At 52.8% G+C, this 23,526-nt stretch overlaps 1 protein-coding gene across 1 annotated transcript; it reads right to left on the bottom strand.

The window, feature by feature from the left end:
• Nucleotides 1-1,329: 1,329 nt before the first annotated feature.
• Nucleotides 1,330-22,807, bottom strand: LOC122381311. The gene is made up of 8 exons (XM_043365322.1): nucleotides 22,794-22,807; nucleotides 19,539-19,667; nucleotides 18,880-19,073; nucleotides 12,441-12,586; nucleotides 11,926-12,136; nucleotides 11,360-11,557; nucleotides 8,743-8,876; nucleotides 1,330-3,361 (listed from the first exon to the last, which is right to left on the bottom strand). The coding sequence occupies exons 3-8, from the start codon at nucleotides 19,033-19,035 to the stop codon at nucleotides 3,136-3,138; spliced, it is 1,071 nt and encodes a 356-aa protein (XP_043221257.1). The 5' UTR covers nucleotides 19,036-19,073; nucleotides 19,539-19,667; nucleotides 22,794-22,807; the 3' UTR covers nucleotides 1,330-3,135.
• Nucleotides 22,808-23,526: the final 719 nt, after the last annotated feature.

The following is a 23,526-nucleotide window of genomic DNA, read 5'->3' as shown; positions in this document are numbered from 1 at the left end:
CACCATTCGAATCACGGGGTAGAATTTTATCAGCCGTTTTGAAGATGGTGACCTCAAGTGACCTGCGTGAGCCCAAAAGGTCAACTTGGCGTTGGCGCCTATTACAGCCATTCTATAACTCAGGAACTACTAAGCCGATCGAGACGAAAACACCACCAATCGATTCAGCGTATGCGATTTCACAAGCCGTTTTGAATCTGGTGACCTCAGGTGACCTTGGTGACCTTGGGAGGTCGCATGACCGTTATATGGCACTTGGCAGTCATTCTATAACTCAGGAACTACTGGGCCGATCGAGATTAAAACACCACCAGTCGATTCAGCGTATGCGATTTCATCAGCTGTTTCGAATATGTTGACCTCAGGTGACCTCGCAGACCTCGGAAGGTCAACATTTACGTGTTCGCATATTGCAGCCATTCTATAACTCAGGAACTACTGGGTCGATCGAGACGAAAACACCACCAGTCGATTTAGCATATGCGATGTCATCAGCCGCTTCGAATATGGTGACCTCAGGGCCCTGTTTCACCGGTGATAGCAGCACGCCGATTTTACGACTTGTCAAATTGGGTTTCCATGGAGACATCAACAGGCCCATTGCTCCAACACTACCACAAGTGTGACGTCAGCTCGCGCAATTTGATAGCAGCGTGGTAGCAGCAGCCCGTGAAACACCGCCCAGGTGACTTCGGTGACCTCGGGACGTCACATGACCGTTGTCGCCTAAGGCAGCCATTATTTTATAACTCAGGAACTACTCGGCCGATCGAGACGAAAACACCACCAGTCTATTTAGCGTATGCGATTTCGTTGGGAGTTCCGAATATGGTGACCTCAGGTGTCTGGTCACAGGTCACTAACTATGGTGACCTTTGCGAGGTCACATGACCGTTGCGCCTATGGCAGCCATTCTATAACTCAGGAACTACTGGGCTGATTGAGACGAAAACACCACTAGTCGATTCAGCGTAAGCGTCATCGAGGTCAGCATATTCGAAACGGCTGATGAAATCGCATACTATAGTGCCCGACATGGTTTCGGGCAGTCTCGGGAAGCAGGTAATAGGTAAAAGGTCATTTGGGTCATGATCGTGAAATTTTTCAGATTGGTGTAAATTTGATGGCACTGAGTTTTGTCGCAATGGGCCGCTTTCGCTGTAGTTATTCGCGAGAAAAAAAAAACTGATGGGCCCGGGCCTGTCTACAACTGTTACAGTTACCGTATTCACGTGTTTGCTTTCACATAAAACGTCGACCATACCTATCTACTGTCTTCTGACCCTATCGTCTTTGCAGCGCACTTCCAAACTGCTGGAAAAGCTCGACTAAAAACCGACCATGTATTATGAATGAAATCATGTCGAGCGCGATAAACACCGGCCAAGAACAACAGCAACTTGACAAATCTGAACACAGCAGAATTTCATGTATCCAGTCACTTCCTAGCAAATCGAAGTGCATAAGATGAGACATTTTCTTCTCACGTACGCACGCCCAGATAGATTCCAGTCATCCATCCAAACAAATGAGTCGAGCGTTTGTACTTGTTTCACCAATTTGGCCGATGCGCAGGTTCAGTGACTAGGTTGCCGTGTCGCCTGTTGCGTGAATCGGTCGTCAGGAGCGCTTTTGTGCAGTGATTTCTCGGCCCCGCGCGGCCGCCCCGCTTACACCTATGGTCGTCTGCCACCGGCGACACGACACTGGCCCGGCCACCTTCGGGTGGAGGCGCGCGAACAGACGCAGCGGCATTGTCGGCATGCGCCGCGTGGGCTCCACTCACCGAGCCGCTAGCAGGCCTACAGGGTCGACCAGCAGCCCTCCTCGCCCACACAGGCAGAAACAGCAGGCCGACGGCCGACATGCAGGCATCGCGCGCATCGCACGGCGGGTGAACGCGGCCCGACTGCCCCGGCTGGCACAGTGCAGCTATGAGCGGTGTGCTGAGAGCACCCCACCGTACCCAGGCCTTACTCGACAACTAAAACATCACCAAGCCTCGTCTCAGCTGACCGGCAGTCTGACCGCCTGAGGAAGCCAGCGAAGGCCACAATGACTCGGACACCACAGTCGACGCAGTGGCACTGCCGTGTGTGTGTGACTACGACTTATTAGAAAGCAACTACATCAGTAATCGTTGTCACCGAACAATCTACTCCATATTCAACAACTGTATGATGACAAGCTTGAATGATGTCACAATTTTTTCGCAGTTTTAGCATCAATCATCGTTTTATATTCTACTTGAACTCTTGCCAACCCAACCTACCCGTTATTCAAGTAAGCTAACTAAATACTATAAATGTAGATGTAGGTACCAGATATCAAATCGACTATTCTGAAGCAGTTGTCAACCTTTTCGATCTCATTATAAATTACACACTCGCCTAGACATGACGCTAGTCATTTGTTGTTACCAATACGGCACTCAACTGGCACGCAGTATCGATGTAAGCACCCAATAGTACTAATTTCTGTTAGCTCTCATTTCACAATGGTCGGCACTCGACTGCATCGGCACAATATCGTCAATAGTCATGAATGTGCTGAATACGCGGTCAGATCGAGATTCGGATAATTATATAGGAAAAGCATTCCTGATGAAATAGCTAAGACGATTCAGCTCACTCCAAAAGACGAACATTCACTTTTTCAGCTCACTCCATTTTCTACGGCGACACACATCATGCAGATCCCCAGCCCAAGGGTATGTACGCGGGCACTTGCCATCTCGTTGGTCAGACGTGACGGCCGTTGTCTGTCCCCGACTGGAAGAACCCTAAACATGCACTTTTTCCCAGCTAGCCCAGAAAACGGCCGGGCAGTCAGGCCCACACGATACATGGGGTAAGCTCCGTTGATCCTTTATAGACCAAAGTTCCGCTCTCAGCCGTCACGATTCCAGGGACGGGCTTCGGTGACAGGTCCCGGGAGGCTGTCCGTGTCCCGGGAGGCTGTCCGTGGTCCCGGGAACCCCGGTGACAGGGCCAGGGAGGCTGTCCCTGTCCACCGAGACAGGTCCGCCGAGACCGATGGAGTCCGCTCAGACGGGCGTTCCGCTCAGACGGACGGCCCGCTCGGACGGGCGGGGTCCGCTCAGAAGGGCAGAGTCCGCTCAGATGGACGGCCCGCTCAGATGGGCGGCGGCCCGCTGATGTAGCGCAGCTGCGGGGTCAGCGAGCGCGCCAGGTAGTTGAGGTCGTCGCAGCAGCCCGGCTCGAGCAGGTAGGCGGCGCACAGCGCCAGCAGCAGCGCCACCTGGAAGGGCAGCGCGGCGCGCAGCCAGCGGCGCGTCCAGCTGCGCCGGCCGGTCCGGCCGCGCGGCGCCGCCGGACCGCCGGCCGCGCCGCCCCTCCTCCTGCCGGCCGACACCACACCAGAGCCGGTCACACGGGTGCGTATTATTTAGGCCAGGGTTCATAATGTCCAGGGCACAATGGGTCCAGTGCTCGAATTGGCCAGTGCCTTGAATGGGCCAGAGTTCATAGTGTCCAGGGATTACATGGTCCAAAAGTGGCCAACTGGCTGCAGATAGGGTAAATACTGGACACATCGTGCCCTGGACATTATGAACCCTGGCCTCTTTGAATTTACCCTATCTGCAGCCAGTTGGCCACTTTTGGACCATGTAATCCCTGGACACTATGAACTCTGGCCCATTCAAGGCACTGGCCAATTCGAGCACTGGACCCATTGTGCCCTGGACATTATGAACCCTGGCCTAAATAATAGGGGAAGTTGGGGCAATGCCGGAGTTGGGGCAAAGCCGAAATTCGAGATATTTCGAAAACCGTAAGACATGGATGCCACCTGTCAGTGATGCTCTGAAGCTTAAGTGACTACAATTATCGCATGTTTGTTACGAGTCGTCATTCGGAATACTTCGACTGTGAGGGCGCCAAGAGCGTTTTCAAGGTACGTTTCCCTTGTACTACATGCGCCTTTGAAGCTGCATTTTTTACTCATTATGCTACCGTTTGTCTGGCCAATTCGGTCAAGTAATCTTTAGCATGTCTTTGCATAAGTGTGCTGCCTATTTGAAATTTATGCAGCACGTTGAAAAGTTATGGGCCTGCAAATGAAAGTATGGCTGGCTGGGGTAATGCCGAAAACGTGCGATTACGCACGTGTTAAAAGCACGCTACGTGGACTTTACTGCTGTAGAATAGCAACGCGTATTTTTAGTCACACAAATTACACTTTCAACCGACATAACGGCCTGTTACCTATAAGGAATGATTTACCTGGCATTTTCTTATTATATCACACAATTATAACTTCCAGTGTGCACCGCGTCCTCAAGCTCTTGAAACGTGTGTCAGCTTTGATGAATTCTGGATAAAGTTTGAAATAAAATGGCAAAACATCAATGTCGGCATTCCCCGTAGATCATTTCTCCCATTTTCGGCTTTCCCCGCAGTCCGGGGCAACGCCGAAAAAGTCACTTCTTTGATATTTTTAGTTTGTGCGCTTAACGGCATGCGAATTCATCAAATGCGCCTGGTATGTTTGAAAGGCAAAAGACTGGCCTCTCGAATGACGCCAACAAGAATAGCGTATGTTGTCTACCTTGCGTGCTACGGGCGTCAGAAAAAAAGTCTTCGGCGTTCCCCCAACTTCCCCTACGCACCCCAGATAGGTTAGGTTAGGTTAGGTTAGGTTAGGTTAGGTTAGGTTAGGTTAGGTTAGGTTAGGTTAGGTTAGGTTAGGTTAGGTTAGGTTAGGTTAGGTTTGGTTGGGTTGGGTTGACTATGTAATCCCTGGACACTATGAACTCTGGCCCATTCAAGGCACTGGCAATTTTGAACACTGGACACATCGTGCCCTGGACATTATGAACCCTGGCCATTTCGAACACTGGACACATCGTGCCCTGGACATTATGAACCCTGGCCATTTTGAACACTGGACACATCGTGCCCTGGACATTATGAACCCTGGCCTCTTTGAATTTACCCTATCTGCAGCCAGTTGGCCACTTTTGGACCATGTAATCCCTGGACACTATGAACTCTGGCCCATTCAAGGCACTGGCCAATTCGAGCACTGGACCCATTGTGCCCTGGACATTATGAACCCTGGCCTAAATAATACGCACCCGAATTTAAAGAGGCCAGGGTTCATAATGTCCAGGGCACGATGTGTCCAGTGTTCAAAATGGCCAGGGTTCATAATGTCCAGGGCACGATGTGTCCAGTGTTCGAAATGGCCAGGGTTCATAATGTCCAGGGCACGATGTGTCCAGTGTTCAAAATGGCCAGTGCCTTGAATGGGCCAGAGTTCATAGTGTCCAGGGATTACATAGTCAACCCAACCCAACCAAACCAAACCTAACCTAACCTAACCTAACCTAACCTAACCTAACCTAACCTAACCTAACCTAACCTAACCTAACCTAACCTAACCTAACCTAACCTAACCTAACCTAACCTAACCTAACCTAACCTAACCTAACCTAACCTAACCTAACCTAACCTAAGGTAATGATGTTTGCCTACCAGGGATAAGGAAATAGTTTCTCGCATGAATAGATTGCAAGCCAAGGCCTCGTCTAACATGTTAACTGGGGGGGGCTAAACCCCCGCAGTCATCGACCTGGCCCCCCCAGTCAGGGCAAAAAGTCACTACTGGGGGGCCGGCAATAGCCAAAAGACAAACTAATTTTTATTTCGAGGCGTCAGTGCACATAAAAACAAATGCGTAAACGAAACGATGCAATGTGAGCACATTGAAATACCTCATTACCTAGGGCTGTTATGTGTTTATTTTGTTTACCTGAACCTTTTTTTTCGCTCAGCAATGCGTTACATTTCGTCTTTTCAGGCGCCCAACTCCGTGTCCCGGATATTCTTTTTTCATAAATTTAGTCCGAACCTTTTGAATGGAAGGATTCACAAGTACAGAGCCCCCGCTAAGCAGAGCTTTGCGTTGGCCCTGCCCTCTACCCTCCGATCGCGCAATTCGTGATCTATGGCAGAATTTAGAGCCCAAAGTTTAACGTATGCACATAGCCGCACATGGCCGGTCCCCTCACTGACTTCGAATGGCTACGGCCTGCCACCAACCGTAGGTAACCATGTACTCGCCAGGAGGGTCATAAAGATCGAGCGATGTCGCGCTTCGAACCCGGACTGTTATAACCGAGACGCGTGCCCTCACCACGCGGAGTCCAAGGCTCTACCGGCAACAATTTCTCCTTTAGGTATCAATCTGTTGTTTCTGTCTTCGCCCCTCGGGGCGTCAATCCCTTGTTTTTGCCTATCGTCGTCCTCGCTAGCGGCGTCCAACTTCTGGCTGGACGGTCACCGGTGTACGGCTAGAGTAGCTCCTAATCGTAATGAAGCAGGCTCCCGTTCTGGGTGGTCGTACGCAGGCGCAGATGCCAGATTGGTGGTCTGTCTGTGGGGACGGGAACTCTGACAGCTGGATTATCTAAAGAAGTCGGCATGGAGTCCTGGGGGGCAAATGCCAGCCACTTAGGGTCCCAACGGGCCTCAAAGCACTACTACACGGGGTAATCTTCATTTTTGTTTAGTTTATAGCCTCTGACGACCTTAAGGTTGTGTTGAAGATCCACGGCGATTACGGAGAATCCACCTGAGAAGCCATCAGTCTCCAAGTTGATACACAGGCATCTGGTCTGAGGGGGCCCTAGTGGGAAAATACGGTCTCCACTCAGATTGACCATTAAAGCCTGGTATGGATCATATAAAACCAGTGTGGGCTACCATAGAGGCCGAAATATAGGTCCAGACGTTGGCATTAGCCCTCAGAGATCGGCATCGAGCGCTCAGAGGGGCCCATCTGAAACCGATGTGGTTCGCAAAAAAATACATATGCGTGTGGGCCCTCGACATAAGGCTCGGCATGCAAATTCCTTAGACAAGGCACTGCCACTCAATCACACGCTCAACAACGAGAAGTGTGATTATTATTGCCTGATGGGGCAATGTGAGGGGGCTATAAACTAATAGGTATACAAGCATGGGTCGGATGGCCTACTATTTTTTTTAGTTTTCAAAAAAAAATCATGGTATCAGGGCTGTGATGAAAAATAAGTGGTCTAAATCCGGTGAGAAAACAGGATTTGGGGGTACCCTACACTGTAAAAAATGTTAACTAACTTCCGTGTTATCATGGCAAATCTCACTAACCTAAAGCGTGTAAAGTTTACACGCATCTACTGGCCAACCGTGTTTTATATAACACGCTTTTAAGAAAAAACGTTATGAAACTAAGACATTAGTTTTCGACGTGGTGTTGACCTACACGCCTTTTGCGTATGACCGTGTTACTTAACTAATATCTTCCTATCAATGTACTAATATTATGCGTGTAAAGTAACTAAAAAGTTAGTTATCCTGGCAAATCTCACTAGGCGAAAGCGTGTGAAGCTTACTAGCATTTTGCGTGTAAGCGTGTTTCCTTTTGTGCGTGTTATGTAACACCGAAGTTAGTTATCATGCAACTAGGCATCGCCTAGTTGCAGGATAACTAACTTCGGTGCTACATAACACACACAGAAGAAAACACGCTTACACTCAAAATGTGAGTAAGCTTCACAAGCTTCTGCCGAGATTTGCATGCAACGTGCAATGTTATCCAGGCAAATATCATTAGCCAAATGCGTGTAAACTTCGGGATGCAGTGTGTAAATACAAAGTTTACACGCATTTGGTTAGTGAGATTTGCCAGGATTACTCGAAACGTGCAAATATGTTTTACAGTATATAGGTTTGGCTCCTTCAGTCTCTGGCCCCCCCCAGTGAAAATTCCTTAGACGAGGCCCTGTTGCAAGCAATAGTAAATCAAATATTTTTAGGTTAAGTGGTTATGCATCAGGCTTCAGGCCTTCGGCCTGAAGCCAGATACATAACCACTTAACCTAAAAATATTTGATTTACTATTGCCTGTAATCTCTCCTAAGGCATTGCCTTCGGCACTGCACTGCTTTGCATTGAGCTGATTCCGTGTTTTTTACATAATGACGTCACTTCCAGTGACTATGTAATCCCTGGACATTATGAACTCTGGCCCATTCAAGGCACTGGCCATTTTGAACACTGGACACATCGTGCCCTGGACATTATGAACCCTGGCCATTTCGAATACTGGACACATCGTGCCCTGGACATTATGAACCCTGGCCATTTTGAACACTGGACACATCGTGCCCTGGACATTATGAACCCTGGCCTCTTTGAATATACCCTATCTGCAGCCAGTTGGCCACATTTGGACCATGCAATCCCTGGACATTATGAACTCTGGCCCATTCAAGGCACTGGCCATTTTGACACTGGGCATAGCGTACCCTGGACATTATGAACCCTGGCCAGAATGAATGCTCCCCCGGTCCCACAGCGCCGGTCACACAGCGCCGGTCACACTGCACCAGTCACACCAGCACCGGTCACACCAGAGCCGGTCCCACAGCGCCGGTCACACAGCGCCGGTCACACCAGCACCGGTCACACAGCGCCGGTCCCACGGCCGACTCCGGGACGGACCCGGACGCGCTAACGGCCAATACGCAACCAGAAACTAAACATTGGCGCATTTCCAGCGCAGCATGAAGTATGAAATGGGGACGGAAAACGGGCACTGTTCATTACATATAAGCAGTTCAGAACAAATATCAGTTACGGTGCAACTCAGTACCGCAGCAGTAACGGCGTCCGTCAGCGGGTATGTAGGTATAGTGTCGCTGGCGAGGCGTCCAGGCTGCCCAATGCTCACCTGAGCACGGGGCCGGTCCTCTGGCGCCAGCCGCCAGCTACAGACTGGGCTGGCAGCTGCCGGGCGGTGCGCGCTACCAGCTGCTGGCAGCTCAGCTGCAGCTGCCGCAGGTCGGTGCTCACCTCCGATAGGCTCTGAGCACGGGCGGCGGGGGGAGGGGTGTCAGAACGAACCCACTGACTGAGACGAGCACGGGCGGCGGGGGGAGGGGTGTCAGAACGAACCCACTGACTGAGACGAGCACGGGCGGGGGGGGGGGGGTGTCAGAACGAACCCACTGACTGAGACGAGCACGGGCGGCGGGGGAGGGAGGGGTGTCAGAACGAACCCACTGACTGAGACGAGCACGGGCGGCGGGGGGAGGGGTGTCAGAACGAACCCACTGACTGAGACGAGCACGGGCGGCGGGGGGAGGGGTGTCAGAACGAACCCACTGACTGAGACGAGCACGGGCGGCGGGGGGGGGGGGGGGCGTCAGAACGAACCTACTGACTGAGACGAGCACGGGCGGGGGGGGGGGGTGTCAGAACGAACCTACTGACTGAGACGAGCACGGGCGGGGGGGGGGGGGGGTGTCAGAACGAACCCACTGACTGAGACGAGCACGGGCGGCGGGGGGGGGTGTCAGAACGAACCCACTGACTGAGACGAGCACGGGCGGCGGGGGGGGGGGGGGTGTCAGAACGAACCCACTGACTGAGACGAGCATGGGCGGGGGGGGGGTGTCAGAACGAACCCACTGACTGAGACGAGCACGGGCGGCGGGGGGGGGGTGTCAGAACGAACCCACTGACTGAGACGAGCACGGGCGGTGGGGGGAGGGGTGTCAGAACGAACCCACTGACTGAGACGAGCACGGGCGGCGGGGGGGGGGTGTCAGAACGAACCCACTGACTGAGACGAGCACGGGCGGTGGGGGGAGGGGTGTCAGAACGAACCCACTGACTGAGACGAGCACGGGCGGGGGGGGGGGTGTCAGAACGAACCCACTGACTGAGACGAGCACGGGCGGCGGGGGAGGGAGGGGTGTCAGAACGAACCCACTGACTAAGACGAGCACGGGCGGCGGGGGGAGGGGTGTCAGAACGAACCCACTGACTGAGACGAGCACGGGCGGGGGGGGGGTGTCAGAACGAACCCACTGACTGAGACGAGCACGGGCGGCGGGGGAGGGAGGGGTGTCAGAACGAACCCACTGACTAAGACGAGCACGGGCGGCGGGGGGAGGGGTGTCAGAACGAACCCACTGACTGAGACGAGCACGGGCGGCGGGGGAGGGTGTCAGAACGAACCCACTGACTGAGACGAGCACGGGCGGCGGGGCGAGGGGTGTCAGAACGAACCCACTGACTGACGACGAGCACGGGCGGCGGGGGGGGGGGGGGGGTGTCAGAACGAACCCACTGACTGAGACGAGCACGGGCGGCGGGGGGAGGGGTGTCAGAACGAACCCACTGACTGAGACGAGCACGGGCGGGGGGGGGGGGGTGTCAGAACATAACCACTGACTGAGACGAGCACGGGCGGCGGGGGGAGGGGTGTCAGAACGAACCCACTGATTGACACGAGCACGGGCGGCGGGGGGAGGGGTGTCAGAACGAACCCACTGACTGAGACGAGCACGGGCGGCCGCGGCGGGGGGAGGGGTGTCAGAACGAACCCACTGACTGAGACGAGCACGGGCGGCGGGGGGGAGGGGTGTCAGAACGAACCCACTGACTGAGACGAGCACGGGCGGCGGGGCGAGGGGTGTCAGAACGAACCCACTGACTGACAGGCTCTGAACAAGAGGGAGTCGAACCCACTGACCGATAGGGAGAGAGAGAAGGGGAGAGAATAGATGCGAGCTCATCCAGAATGTCCTACATATACTGTTACAGGCCACCTGACAAACCAGCCAGATCTGGACGTGTGTGATGAGTCCCCTCCCGGTCCGTACGTGTGTGATGCGTCCCTCTCGGTCCGTACGTGTGTGATGTGTCCCTCCCGGTCCGTACGTGTGTGATGGGTCCCTCCCGGTCCGTACGTGTGTGATGCGTCCCTCCCGGTTCGTACGTGTGTGGTGTGCCCCCTCCCGGTCCGTACGTGTGTGATGGGTCCCTCCCGGTCCGTACGTGTGTGATGCGTCCCTCCCGGTCCGTACGTGTGTGATGGGTCCCCTCCCGGTCCGTACGTGTGTGATGAGTCCCCTCCTGGTTCGTATGTGTGTGATCTTTCCCTTCCCGGTCCGTACGTGTGTGATGTGTCCCCTCCCGGTCCGTACGTGTGTGATGAGTCCCCTCCCGGTCCGTACGTGTGTAGTGTGCCCCCTCCCGGTCCGTACGTGTGTGATGGGTCCCTCCCGGTCCGTACGTGTGTGATGCGTCCCTCCCGGTCCGTACGTGTGTGATGGGTCCCCGCCCGGTCCGTACGTGTGTGATGTGTCCCTCCCGGTCCGTACGTGTGTGAGTGTCCCTCCCGGTCCGTCCGTATGTAGTGGGTCCCTCCCGGTCCGTACATACGTGTGTGGTATGCCCCCTCCCGGTCCGTACGTGTGTGATGCGTCCCTCCCGGTCCGTACGTGTGTGATGCGTCCCTCCCGGTCCGTACGTGTGTGATGTGCCCTCCCGGTCCGTACGTGCGTGATGCCGCTCCAGGCGGGCCCGGCCGGCGCCAGCAGCGTTTCCAGGCCGTTGGCCATGCGCCTCAGTCGGCCCAGCCGGCGCTCGCGCTCACTGAGCTCGTCCGAGCAGGCGCTGTCGTAGCCGGAGGTGCCCTCGGAGAGCTCGTCCGGGCCGCCGCCGGACCGCCCGGCCACCGAGCCCCGGTCGGCGCTCTGGGGACAGACGGGGGGACGCAGGCAATGAGAGGCCGGAGGGAGCGTGGTTTGGGCTGGCACTCACATCTGCGGCGCCGCGCAGCTGGCATAGACCGCTGCCACGTCACCGGCCGGCAGCCGGCAGCGGGACGGCGTGCAACTGACCGACGCTCATTTCAGAGGCTGCTGCAGCACGTCAGTTATTTGTTTTCATTGCCATTTTATACCACAAACAGTGAGCACCAAGCAATGGGCAAACGTCGCCGTAACTGCAACAGCTCATTCACTCATCGTTCTTAAGATCTGACGTTTTTTCCGCACCACAATGTGTGGAAGTAACCTGGCAACTGCGAACCGGCAGCTCCCGATCACCTCTGCCGGCTCACCGTCAGTGCGGGCCGCCGAGCCGCCGCGCCGGCGGCGTCCGCCCCCGTCGGCTCGGAGTCGGCGCCGTCCGCACTGCCGTCGATGGTCCGCTGCAGCACGGAGAGGCGGCGTCTGTCGGCCTCCATGTCGGCCGCCAGAGCCGCCCGCTCCGCCTCGAACTCGCGCCAGGTGGCAGCGGCGTCCGACAGGTGCTCCAGCTGGGACTGTGTTCTGGGAGCACAGGAGCACACCGTCAGCGGTCACAGCGTCCGACAGGTGCTCCAGCTGGGACTGTGTTCTGGGAGCACAGGAGCACACCGTCAGCGGTCACAGCGTCCGGCAGGTGCTCCAGCTGGGACTGTGTTCTGGGAGCACAGGGGCACAACGTTGGCGGTCACAGCGTGACAGCGTCCGCTAGATGCTCCACTTCACCATGCATCCAGAGAATACATTTCATGCATTTTACTGTCAGCAGACAGCTAACAGCACGAGGTAGTAGAGCACCCCGGAACACTGGCTGTGCAGCTCGACTGACCTGTGGCTGACCTCGTCCCAGATGCGGTACAGGCTGGCCACGTCGTCTTTGAGCGAGCTGTGCCCGCCGCCGGCGACATAGCCGTGCACGTCGGCATTGATGTCGACCAGCTGCAGCCGTCGGTCTGCCAGCTGCTGCTGCAGGGCCTGCGGTACGACGGGACGGGGCGTCAGCGGCGGACCGTGCCATCACGGCACTGGGACATCAGTACCATCACAGTGTCATCACGGCACTGGGACATCAGCGGCGGACAGCGCCATCACAGTACTGGGACATCAGTACCATCACAGCACTGGGACGTCAGTGTCATCACAGCACTGGGACATCAGTACCATCACAGCACTGGGACATCAGTACCATCACAGCACTGGGACATCAGTACCATCACAGCACTGGGACATCAGTACCATCACAGTACTGGGACGTCAGTGTCATCACAGCACTGGGACATCAGTACCATCACAGCACTGGGACGTCAGTACCATCACAGCACTGGGACATCAGTACCATCACAGCACTGAGACATCAGTACCATCACAGCACTGGGACATCAGTACCATCACAGCACTGGGACATCAGTACCATCACAGTACTGGGACGTCAGTACCATCAAAGCACTGGGACGTCAGCGCCATCACGGCACTGGGGCGTCAGCTGCGGACCGTGCCATCACAGCACTGGAAACAGCACTGGGACATCAGCGGCGGTAACTGCTATCACAAATTCACATCAGTGAGCCGTGCCATATTGGGAGTAGATTAACCCGCGCACCGACGGGGGTCTGCGCCAACTTAGTACCGACGGGGGGGGGCGGATGACCGCCCCCCCCCCTGAGATCTCGAGAACGAAGCAAGATAGCGACAAGCGGTAAACGGCATCGGATACGCACGGTCAAGATCTACAATTTTTACTAAGGTCATTTTCAGGTCAGGTCAAAGATGACGTCACAGGGGTCGAAAAAGTCAAAATGGCGGCGCTGAATATGGAGAGAGTTTTTCTCGAATAACTTTCGAATTAGTCAAGATAGGAACAAACTAAGGGCATCATCGTGATCCTCTCGTCAATCCGCATCGAATGATATATATGTTGACCTCGAAAGGTCAAGGTCAAAGGTTGACCTCAGGTCACGTGACCTCGAGGTCATCATGTATATCATTCGATGCGTCTTGACGAGCTGAACACAATGAGACCATCCACGCGTCTGTATCTTGTTCCTGTACGGAGTTATTGGCCAAAAACATTTGGTGACCTTTGATGACGTCACATGACCTCACAGCTGCCCAACAGCAAAACAGACCTCAAGGTAGTGAAGGTTGATCGTATATGAAGTCATGTATTGTATATGGGGCCATTCCGACCCGTTTTAGTGGTAAAAACAGGGAGTTGATTTTTCCCCCATTGACTTATAATGGGGAGGTCGCGAAATTGACCTGACCTTAGGTCACCGATATCAAAATTCCGAGATATACAAATTGTAGCTACTAATGACCTAATAACATCCTGCGACTTTCAAAGGCCTCCGACATCTATTGTAGCTCTGGCACGGTGACAAAGTTGCAAAAAAGTGACTTGAGGTTGGGTCATTCAAAGTGACCTGGTGACCTGACCTTAAAAGGTAGGAGGTTCAAACTTGCACACCATGTGTAAAATTGATAAGGGAATAGTCATACCAAATTTCGCGGCGCTACGCGCCGCGGTTTTCCCGCTATTCGCGAAAAACCTCAGGGGGGGCGGATATCCGCCCCCCCCCGTCGGTGCGCGGGTTAAAGAACTAAACAATGCAATAAATATTAACCCTCGCACTTACAGGGCGAGGGGTTCGAACGTTCACTTGTTTTTTTTGCGAATAGCTCGTGTAAAAAGCGGCCGATCGCGACGAAATTTTCAATATCCTCGAGGTAACCAATTTTACACCTACCCTAAAAATTTCATAACCCTGACCGAAACAACATTTGACCTGTGACCTTTTCTCGAGACCATGTTTGGTCGGAAACGCGATTCGGCGTATGTCGGCTCACATTGTCCGTCCGCGCATTTAGCAGTTTTCTTGCGGATTTAAAGGGACCCTCCCACCTTAACATTAGATTTGAGTTGAGATAGCCAAAATGGGGTCCCTGGCTCACAATTACCGGTTTCGGCACTCACAACATCGAGAAATGCCTTAAATCGGAAATATTGAATTTCAAAATTGCAGCATTTTGATTCAGAGGGGCTAATGCTTAGGAATACCCCTCTGAATGTGTGACGTCAGCGCAAATATCTAACGATTTTTACATGTTTGACTAAAACGTTTTGTAGCACGCGGTGGTATATGCTATTTGCGCGCAACATCTGCCGCAAACGCCGCACTTCTAAAATAAAGTCGCTAGAAACAGCGGAGATCCCAAAAAAGTAAACAAAAGTAAAAGTCTAATATCTTGAAAACCGGTGAATATTTTTCGGTGAAATTTGGTAGATATTCGTTTTCGCTCTTTCTGAACCGAGCGACATCGCTTTCATGCCAATTCATAAACTTTTTGAAGGTGGGAGGGTCCCTTTAAACGTTGAAACATGTGAAATGACGTCGGTTCCATGCATTATGGTGGGTGTCAAGGTCACCTGAAGGTCAGGTCAGGAAATGGACCTTTGATGACCTCGGTTCACGACTCACGTTGTCGAGTTTACATGTTTCTAGGCTAGTTTTTGGAGCTGAATTCGAATTTAGCAACCGTTTGAACATTTACGAAGTTGTTTTGGTGCCTTCGTAACATGTTACGAAGCAGTCAGTGATGGTTGACACTATGAATACCCGGCAGGACGCCTGCTGGTTGACCTGACCTGACCTGACCCGACCTGGTCTAAATGCATGAAGACATCATCTGTGATCATGGGCGCCGCCACCGGGGGGGACGGGGGGGACGCGTCCCCCCCACTCTCAGAATGGAAGGGGGACGTCCCCCCCAAACTCATTACGGAGCGAGCGAAGCGAGCGTAGTCTTTCGTAGGTTAACGGAAATTTCTGAGTATGCCGTACTGGTCACGCTTTTGCTAGGCTTATATCTCAGTAACCACTTGACCGATTTACATGCGGTAATTTTTGTAGGGTAGCACTAGATTCATTCCTTCTAACGAGCATGGGATTATTCCCGATGCATGTGAGTGACCCCATATGCATTATGCACGTGCCACGTGAAAAACGAAGAGGTGTCAGTTTTGTAACAATTTCAATATCTCGGCAACTACTGGGCCGATTGCGCTGAAAGTTTGGCATGTAGCTGGTATAGGTATACCCACTAGGCAATGCATATCCGTGTGCCACAGTTGGGATGCTGCTGCACGACGCACGTGCGCACATGCAGGGGTCGATTCCAGATCTCGAGAACGGCTGAACCGATTGTGCTGAAATTTGATACATGGTTAGGGACCGGTTAGTAGGGTGCCGTGCAAAAGTCAGTTGGGACCCATTTTGCACGTGCGCACGTGCAGGGTGCCGCTTCCAGATCTCGAGAACGGCTAGGCCAATTGCGCTCAAATTTGGCACATCGTTAGGGACCGGTTAGAAGGGTGCAGTGCACAAGTTAGTTGGAGGTATCCCCCTCGCAAGCTCGCACGTGCAAGGCCCACCCCACCCTCTCGCTCGCTCCGTTGGTCGCCCCAAAAGGCGTTTTACTTATTGTTATCCTACTCGAAATTTGATTAGGCCCTTCGGTCAAATGAGACCATTTCAGAGCCGCAAGTATGAAAGAATTAGTGGGAGACATTGGTCGGGGCAGCCACCCCAGTGAGCCACTTGGGATGAACCCGACCAATTAAACAGGCAGCCCAGCCCACTCGCACTCACTGCACCCGGCAAAGGACTATAGCTCCAGTGGAGCCATTCCCGCATGGGATAGAGTTGCCCGTCCAGCCCGGAGCAGGGGGTTGCGGCGTGGAGGAGAAGGATTTGACTGTCCTGAGGATGGAAGAGATGGAACGGCCGGTGCCGAATCTGAGAGGGTCCAGGGGGTTTAGATACTCAGTATATGGGTGTGGGCCTACATGCATTGGTCTGGCCCCTGCCACCTCGGCCAACAAAATCTCCAGCTCTTATCCGACCTGTCATCGCGGAACTGTCGATTTTGATATCGTGATCAACGTGTGTCGTATAACACGACTGGCCGAACACGGGCCTAATACCTATATTTCGTCTAACCAGCCAAGAGCATGACTTTACACTAATCCGACCTCGAAGTCAAAATCCGAACATTTTCGAAGACTTCAACTCCGACTCTGGCCAAAACTGGCCAAAACAGTCAACTCCGACTGATTCCGGCTCCGACTCCACACTTCTGCAGTCCCGCTACACTAAATTTCCAGCTTCTAAGAAATAAGCTATACGGTTGACAGGACCACAAAACTTTGAGGCGACTTGACTAGTTGACTTGGTTTTCCTGACCTAAGGTTTTCTGGTATGGTATCAAGCTTGTTACACGGGCTGCAAAATTCGTATTTTGGAGCAGTTTTGCCTAATGTTTTTTTTTGCCAATTTCCGCGGCGCTTCGCGCCGATTCGTGCATAATCCAATAAGAGAGATTTGTGACGTTCATCTTTCGTAGAGGCTACTTACCTATATTGCAGCGGAAGCTGATTACGCGTTGACCAAGCATAGGCATAGTACGTAGTTCAAACCAGCTGAATGCTGATTGGCTAGCATTTTTCCGTAAGGGAATGGATTCCTCGGTAAGAGAATGACAAAGTGTAATCTATGGGAATGACTTCAGTCTTCAAACCTAAAATCGATACCGATATATTTGGCTAGGGTGATTGTTGGACCATAAAAGCTCCTGATTTGTTCTCGTCTCAGCTCAAGCTACAAAACTGTTACTTCAGTTGAAAACCCTATGTAAAAGTGGCATATTTGCTTTAAACGTTGAATGCATCCGACCGAAAAAGCCACGGTAAGAATGTCTACTTTTGGGTTTTCAGTCGGTCAGTCCGTCCCCCCCAGTCAAAAATCCGTGGCGGCGCCCCTGTCTGTGATCAAAACTAACATGTAATTCGTGATAAGCAACTCGCAAAACCCCACAACAACCTCACTTACGATGTTCTAACAGGTCTCGATTTTCCCGACTTTTGGGTCCCTGCCTGACCTGACCTGGAAGGTCAACCAATGACCTATGGCCCTATAATTGTGTACCAATGGCTGCCTCTCGTCACCGGCAATACGCTCGTTTTTTTTTTTTTAGCGAAGCCCTAGCTCGATTAGAGGCCAAACGGCAAAGGGGTCCAACAGACTTCCCCCCCCCCTCGGACCGGACCCCCGGACCAACTGACAATTACGACCGGCAAAAGACCAATACAGGCGAGGGGCCAGTGTGTGGCGTTTTACAGCGTCTACCGTTTAGGGCAGGGGGTCACTATGTCCGACACCCTCTTGCCGTTCGGCCCCTGATCGAGATAGAGCTTGGCAGAAAAAAAAAACAAGCGTGTTGCCGGTGATGAGACGAAGCCGATGATACCCAATGTTAAGGTCCTAGGTCATTGGTTGACCTAGGACCTTAGGACCTGATCTTTCAGGTCAGATCGATGACCCAAAAGTCGGGAAAACCGGGACCTGAAGCCCTTTTTGGGTTTTTACGGGTGCTGATCACGAATTTCATGCTAGTTTTGATCACATATGATGTCTTCATCCATTTAGGCTAGGTCGGGTCAGGTCAGGTCATTTAGTAGGTGTCCTGCCGGCTGACCATAGTAGGTGTCAACCGCCACTGACGGCGTCGTACGAAGGCATTACGAAGGCACCAAAACTGACTTCGTAAACGTTCAAATGGATGCTTAACTCGAAATCAGCTCTAAAAACTAACATGTAAAACTCGAAAAGTAAACCAAGGTCATCAAAGGTCAATGACCTTGACCTGACCTTCACGTGACCTTGACACCCACCATAATGCATGGGACCAGCATCATTTAACATGTTTGAACGTTTATAATCACTAATGAGGACTGGAAACGAACGGATCGTGAGCTGATATATGCCGAATCGCGATTCCGGCCAAACATGGTCTCGAAAAATAGGTCACAGGTCAAAGGTCATTTGGGTCAGGGTCATGACATTTTTAGGGTAGGTGTAAAATTGGTCAGCTCGAGGGCACTAAAAGTTTCGTCGCGATCCGACACCTTTTGCGCGAGTTATTCGAAAAAAAAACGCTCCCTCCTACAAGTGCGAGGATTAACGGTGAAGAATAAAGAATGACGACCATCAATGAATGAATCAATGAATGTGATTGAATGAAGTAAATACTTTATTAACTTATTATTTACTTAATTAATTGATGACCAATGAACGAGTAGGCGGTACTGAATAAATAAGTCACTTTCCTCGAGTACTGCAACGTCACCAGCTATCTGAGACCCACAGCTACAACAGGCACGAACAGGTGGAGGTGCGAGTTCGGTCGACCGCGCTGCGGTCCAGTCTCACCTTCACGGCTCCGATCCGGTCCTCGAAGTCGTCGACGGTGGCGAGCTGGCGTCCGGCGCTGCCCGCCTGCTCATCCAGCACGGCCAGCACGTGCCGGAACGTCCTGAGGCGGTCCCGCAGCTGGGTGCGCCGGTCCGCGTGCCGCTCCACGGCCATGGCGGCCGTCCGCAGCGCCGACCACTGCTGGACCGAGGCTGCCGGCATGGGACGCAGTCACTGACACAGACCTGCCTACCGTCCGCAGCTCCGACCACTGCTGGGCCGCAGCTGCCGGCACGGGACACAGTCAGTGACACAGACCTGCCTACCGTCCGCAGCTCCGACCACTGCTGGGCACTCAGGGCAGTGGGCCGCGGCTGCTGGCACGGGACATGGCTTCCTCTCTAAATGCCCAATACACCATCACCACATAGCTGTCATCCATTTCCGTTCCAAAGTTGCGCGCAGTCACTACCACGCGGAATGATAAACGTATACATACCTACCTGTAGTGGGCTTACTAAAGTTCCCTAAAAGGCGCGCGTAAATTACCATTCGTCAGTCATGTAATGTAATCGCGTATCGATACGGCTTCACTCCAGTGTCCTATCTCTATAGCCTGCGAGTGTTACCGGTAAGACCCGGTCGCAGCGGGGCGGGGTGTGGTGCGGGCCGCCCACCTGTGAGTTCGGCCAGCGCCGGCCGCTGGTACGGCGAACTGGCGCTCGGTAGGCGCCCAGCGGGTCCAGCTGAGCGCGAAGCTGCTCCAGAACGGTCAGCTCTGAGCGACACGCCGCCACGATACCAGACTGAAACGAGCCACCCCGCGTCAGCAGACCGCAGTACCGGACACAGCACAGGGCCGACACCATTCACAGCGCTCCGCCGCCATCAGCCGCTCTCCTAACGTTATGTTGGGGGGCCAGGAAGCAGCTAGAAGATGAAGGCGCGCTTAGGAAACGGGCGATGAGAGCGCGAAATCAGCATTGACCAGAGAACACACGAAAAGCATAAGACTAAGGCCATAAGCTTGCAAATATGGCCAAAACCAGACAGGGCAGTGTGACAGTAAGGGTGATGGATCACAGGGCAGTGACAGTAAGGGTGATGGATCAGACAGGGCAGAGTGACAGTAAGGGGTGATGGATCAGGCGGGGCAGAGTGACAGTAAGGGTGGTGGATCAGACAGGGCAGAGTGACAGTAAGGGTGATGGATCAGGCGGGGCAGTGTGTCAGTAAGGACGTTTCCTAACGTCATTGCAAACAATGCATCAACATGAAACACCTACCCGATGTTGGATAATGCCACGAAGTAGGACATTATTTACCGATACGATTCAGACTAGCTATCGACTTTTGATACACATCACATGATACATCCAAAGGTCACACAGCACAAAAATAGCGTGCGATCACAATACTACTCATTGAAAGTATGCCTTTTCAATATTCGGTTCTTTCAGGATCTCAATGCAATGCTCTTTACCTACATTGATCCTGGTAGGTAGGTATGCAGTAACAAATCGCGACTGCTAGAATCTGTTACGATAACCTCACGAAGTTTCGGAGTAAGCTCCAAATCTGCCAAACATTTGAACACCTGCATCGCAGTGCCTCCTTCGGTGTTTAAACAGGAGCTCACGAGTCACGATAACATAGGACGCACTACGCACATCTGCAAGGCACCATTGAACTCCATCCGAAACGGGTCACGTGCTGTCATAACACTGCCTCACCAAATATACAGCCTGCCGGACGTCTCACACTCACACACACACACACACACACCACACACACACACACACACACACACACACACACACACACCACACACCCACCACACACCACACTCACACACACACACACCCACACACACACACACACCACACACACACACACACACACACACCACACACACACACTCACACTCACACTCACACTCACACTCACACTCACATCACACTCACACTCACACTCACACTCACACTCACACTCACACACACACACACACACACACACACACACACACACACGCACACGCACACGCACACGCACACGCACACGCACACGCACACGCACACGCACACGCACACGCACACGCACACGCACACGCACGCAGCGGTCTGGCAGTGGGCAGCTCCGCCCGGGCCGTGATCGCTGCCCGGCCGCACCCGCCGACTGTGTCGGCAGCAGGACGCTGTCCAGCCGCGGTCTCGGGACGCGGCACTGGTGCAGGGCAGGCAGACCAGCCCTCCCCGCTCTGCACCTGGCCTAGCTGCCCGCCTCCGTCCCCGTCCCCGGCAGCGGCGGCAGAGGCCGACCTTGAGCCGGCAGCGGCCCGCCCACGCACAGCGGCGGCCACCGCGCGCCGGGGACACCCGTATACCGGCGGACATTCACACGGGGACACCCAACGGCGATATTCACAAGGGGACACCCACGGCGGACATTCACACGGGGACACCCAACCGGCGGACATTCACACGGGGACACCCGTACCGGCGGACATTCACACGGGGACACCCGTACCGGTGGACATTCACACGGGGACACCCGTACCGGCGGACATTCACACGGGGACACCCAACGGCGGACATTCACACGGGGACACCCAACGGCGGACATTCTTCTATTGCTTGGGCAGGGTCCCGCAGTGGTGTAATAGCAGGGCTTTTGTTGACAATCATATGGTACCTGATACTCCTACAGACATGGTTCGCTCCGGTCACGAAAGTCGGTTTAGGTATATTGTACCCACACGGAGTCCGGTTCACCCTCACCTTCAGAGGGTGGTTACTAGAGATGTCAATGGGATACCAACTTTTTGGTATACCGATACCAAACCGATACCAACTTGGTATTTGGTATTTCAATCGTAATGTGTTTGGTATTTTGTTGGTATCATAAGCCCTCACTAATGTATAAGAGGCTAAGAAATCGGTAAAAAGTTGGTATTTCTCTGAGTTCCCCAAGTTGGTTTGGTTTCGGTATTTTCCCATGGTTTTGGTTGGTATTTGGTTTGGTATCGGTATTCCGATTTTCCGTAATTGACATCACTAGTGGTTACTCAGTCCCAGATGGGGTACTGTCAATACTCGGTATTAGGTACTCGTTACCCGTTAATCACACAGATGAGGTCCTGCTGTACTCGGTTATCGGTACTCAGTACCCGTTACTAACACAGATAGAGTCCTGTCGGTACTCGTTACTCGGTACTCGGCAGGCATCGGTAGGATTGTGATTGCAGGATTGCAAAATCCTGATTGCATTCCTTTTTGGTGGATTGCACCTGGATTTGAAATCCATTCCAAAAAAACAGGATTTGATTGCGGATTGGATTGCATCATACTTCCAATTTTTGCAATCCAATCCGGATTGTGTTTGATTAGTGCTTTGAAATGGTTTGTTGCGATTGAAAATTATGAGATCGGCTTCATGTACTTTGCTATCAAGGGCTTTAGGTACATCGAAACTTGAAATAATTTAGACGCTTTTAATTTAAACGCTCAAAATATGTAATATGCGCTGATGAACTACATAGGAAGGGCAAAATTACGTATTTGAGGGCGAGTTTTAAAAATATAAACACTGGTTGGGTAGAGGTTTAAATGTGGGGGTGTTTGAGGCAAAAAAAATATTTCCCATAAAATACCTGTGCCTTAGATAGGAATTACTCGCAAGACTAGGTGCTAGAAATGGGTGATTTGGGGCTGGAGGCACGGCCCTATGCCCCCCTCCCTCCCCCAGATCCACTAGTGCACATAATAATACAACAGGATTGCAAAAAAGGATTGCGGATTTGATCACAATCAAAATGAAAAAAGGGGATTGTGGGTAGGAATGCAATCCACTTCGGCACTAGGAATGTGGATTGGGAATGCAATCCTTTCAAAAGGGATTTTACCGATGCCTGGTACTCGGTACCATTTACTCACACAGATGGGGTCCGGCTGGTTGATACTCAGTACTAGGGTCCGGCTGGCACTCGGTACCATTTACTCACACAGATGGGGTGTCCGGCTAGCACTCGGTACCCGTTACTGACCAGTGGCGGCGGAAGCAGGGGGGCAAGGGGGCAGCTGCACCCTAAAGCTATGGAAAGGGGCGCCTCGAAAATCTGTAGAGGAGGCAGGAAGTTAAGAGGTGCGGCGGCCATAAAGCTGAGCAGTGCGACACCGCAACTGATAAAGGCACTTGTGACACGAAGATGGTGGCAATGACGTGGGAAAAGTATCTTTTGATATGCTGAAGAGTGGAGGGCATCCTTATCTGAAACAAAGGCAGATGCTGCCGACCCTGTCGAATATAATCTTGCCAGGCGATAAAGGCTAGGAGGGCGCAGCCACTCGAGAAGCGCGCCATGCGGAAGAGGGGCGCCTGCATGCGAAAGAGGGGCGCCTGTGTGGGACGAAAAAGAAACATTTATGGAGACGTCTTTGCCGGCGATAGCCTCCGAACGCCAACACGAACATATGAGGGCTTTTTTAGATAGATAGATAGATATTTATTCACAAAAGGTCCACTCAAAAGTGGCTTTTCACTTCCGCACGTCACAAAATAAGACATGAGTAAACATTCACACGCAGCTACTTAAACAGGGTTAAAAGGTATAAAATGAACTAAAAGAAGATAAAGAGCACCAGTTACATAGGAACATCTAAAATTATT

The sequence above is a fragment of the Amphibalanus amphitrite genome, unplaced genomic scaffold (genome assembly GCF_019059575.1).
Source record: "Amphibalanus amphitrite isolate SeventyFive unplaced genomic scaffold, NRLGWU_Aamphi_draft 000010F_arrow, whole genome shotgun sequence".
In the NCBI taxonomy this organism is placed as follows: Eukaryota; Metazoa; Arthropoda; class Thecostraca; order Balanomorpha; family Balanidae; genus Amphibalanus; species Amphibalanus amphitrite.
This window is presented reverse-complemented; position numbering and strand designations above follow the sequence as displayed.

Excerpts from the sequence above, each read along its gene's own strand:
- LOC122381311 (XM_043365322.1), bottom strand. The coding sequence starts at position 19,035 with ATGGCCGTGGAGCGGCACGCGGACCGGCGCACCCAGCTGCGGGACCGC. Across the intron at positions 12,587-18,879 it reads ACCGGATCGGAGCCGTGAAG|GCCCTGCAGCAGCAGCTGGC; the intron begins GTGAGACTGGAC and ends GTCGTACCGCAG. Across the intron at positions 3,362-8,742 it reads AGGACCGGCCCCGTGCTCAG|GAGGAGGGGCGGCGCGGCCG; the intron begins GTGAGCATTGGG and ends GTCGGCCGGCAG.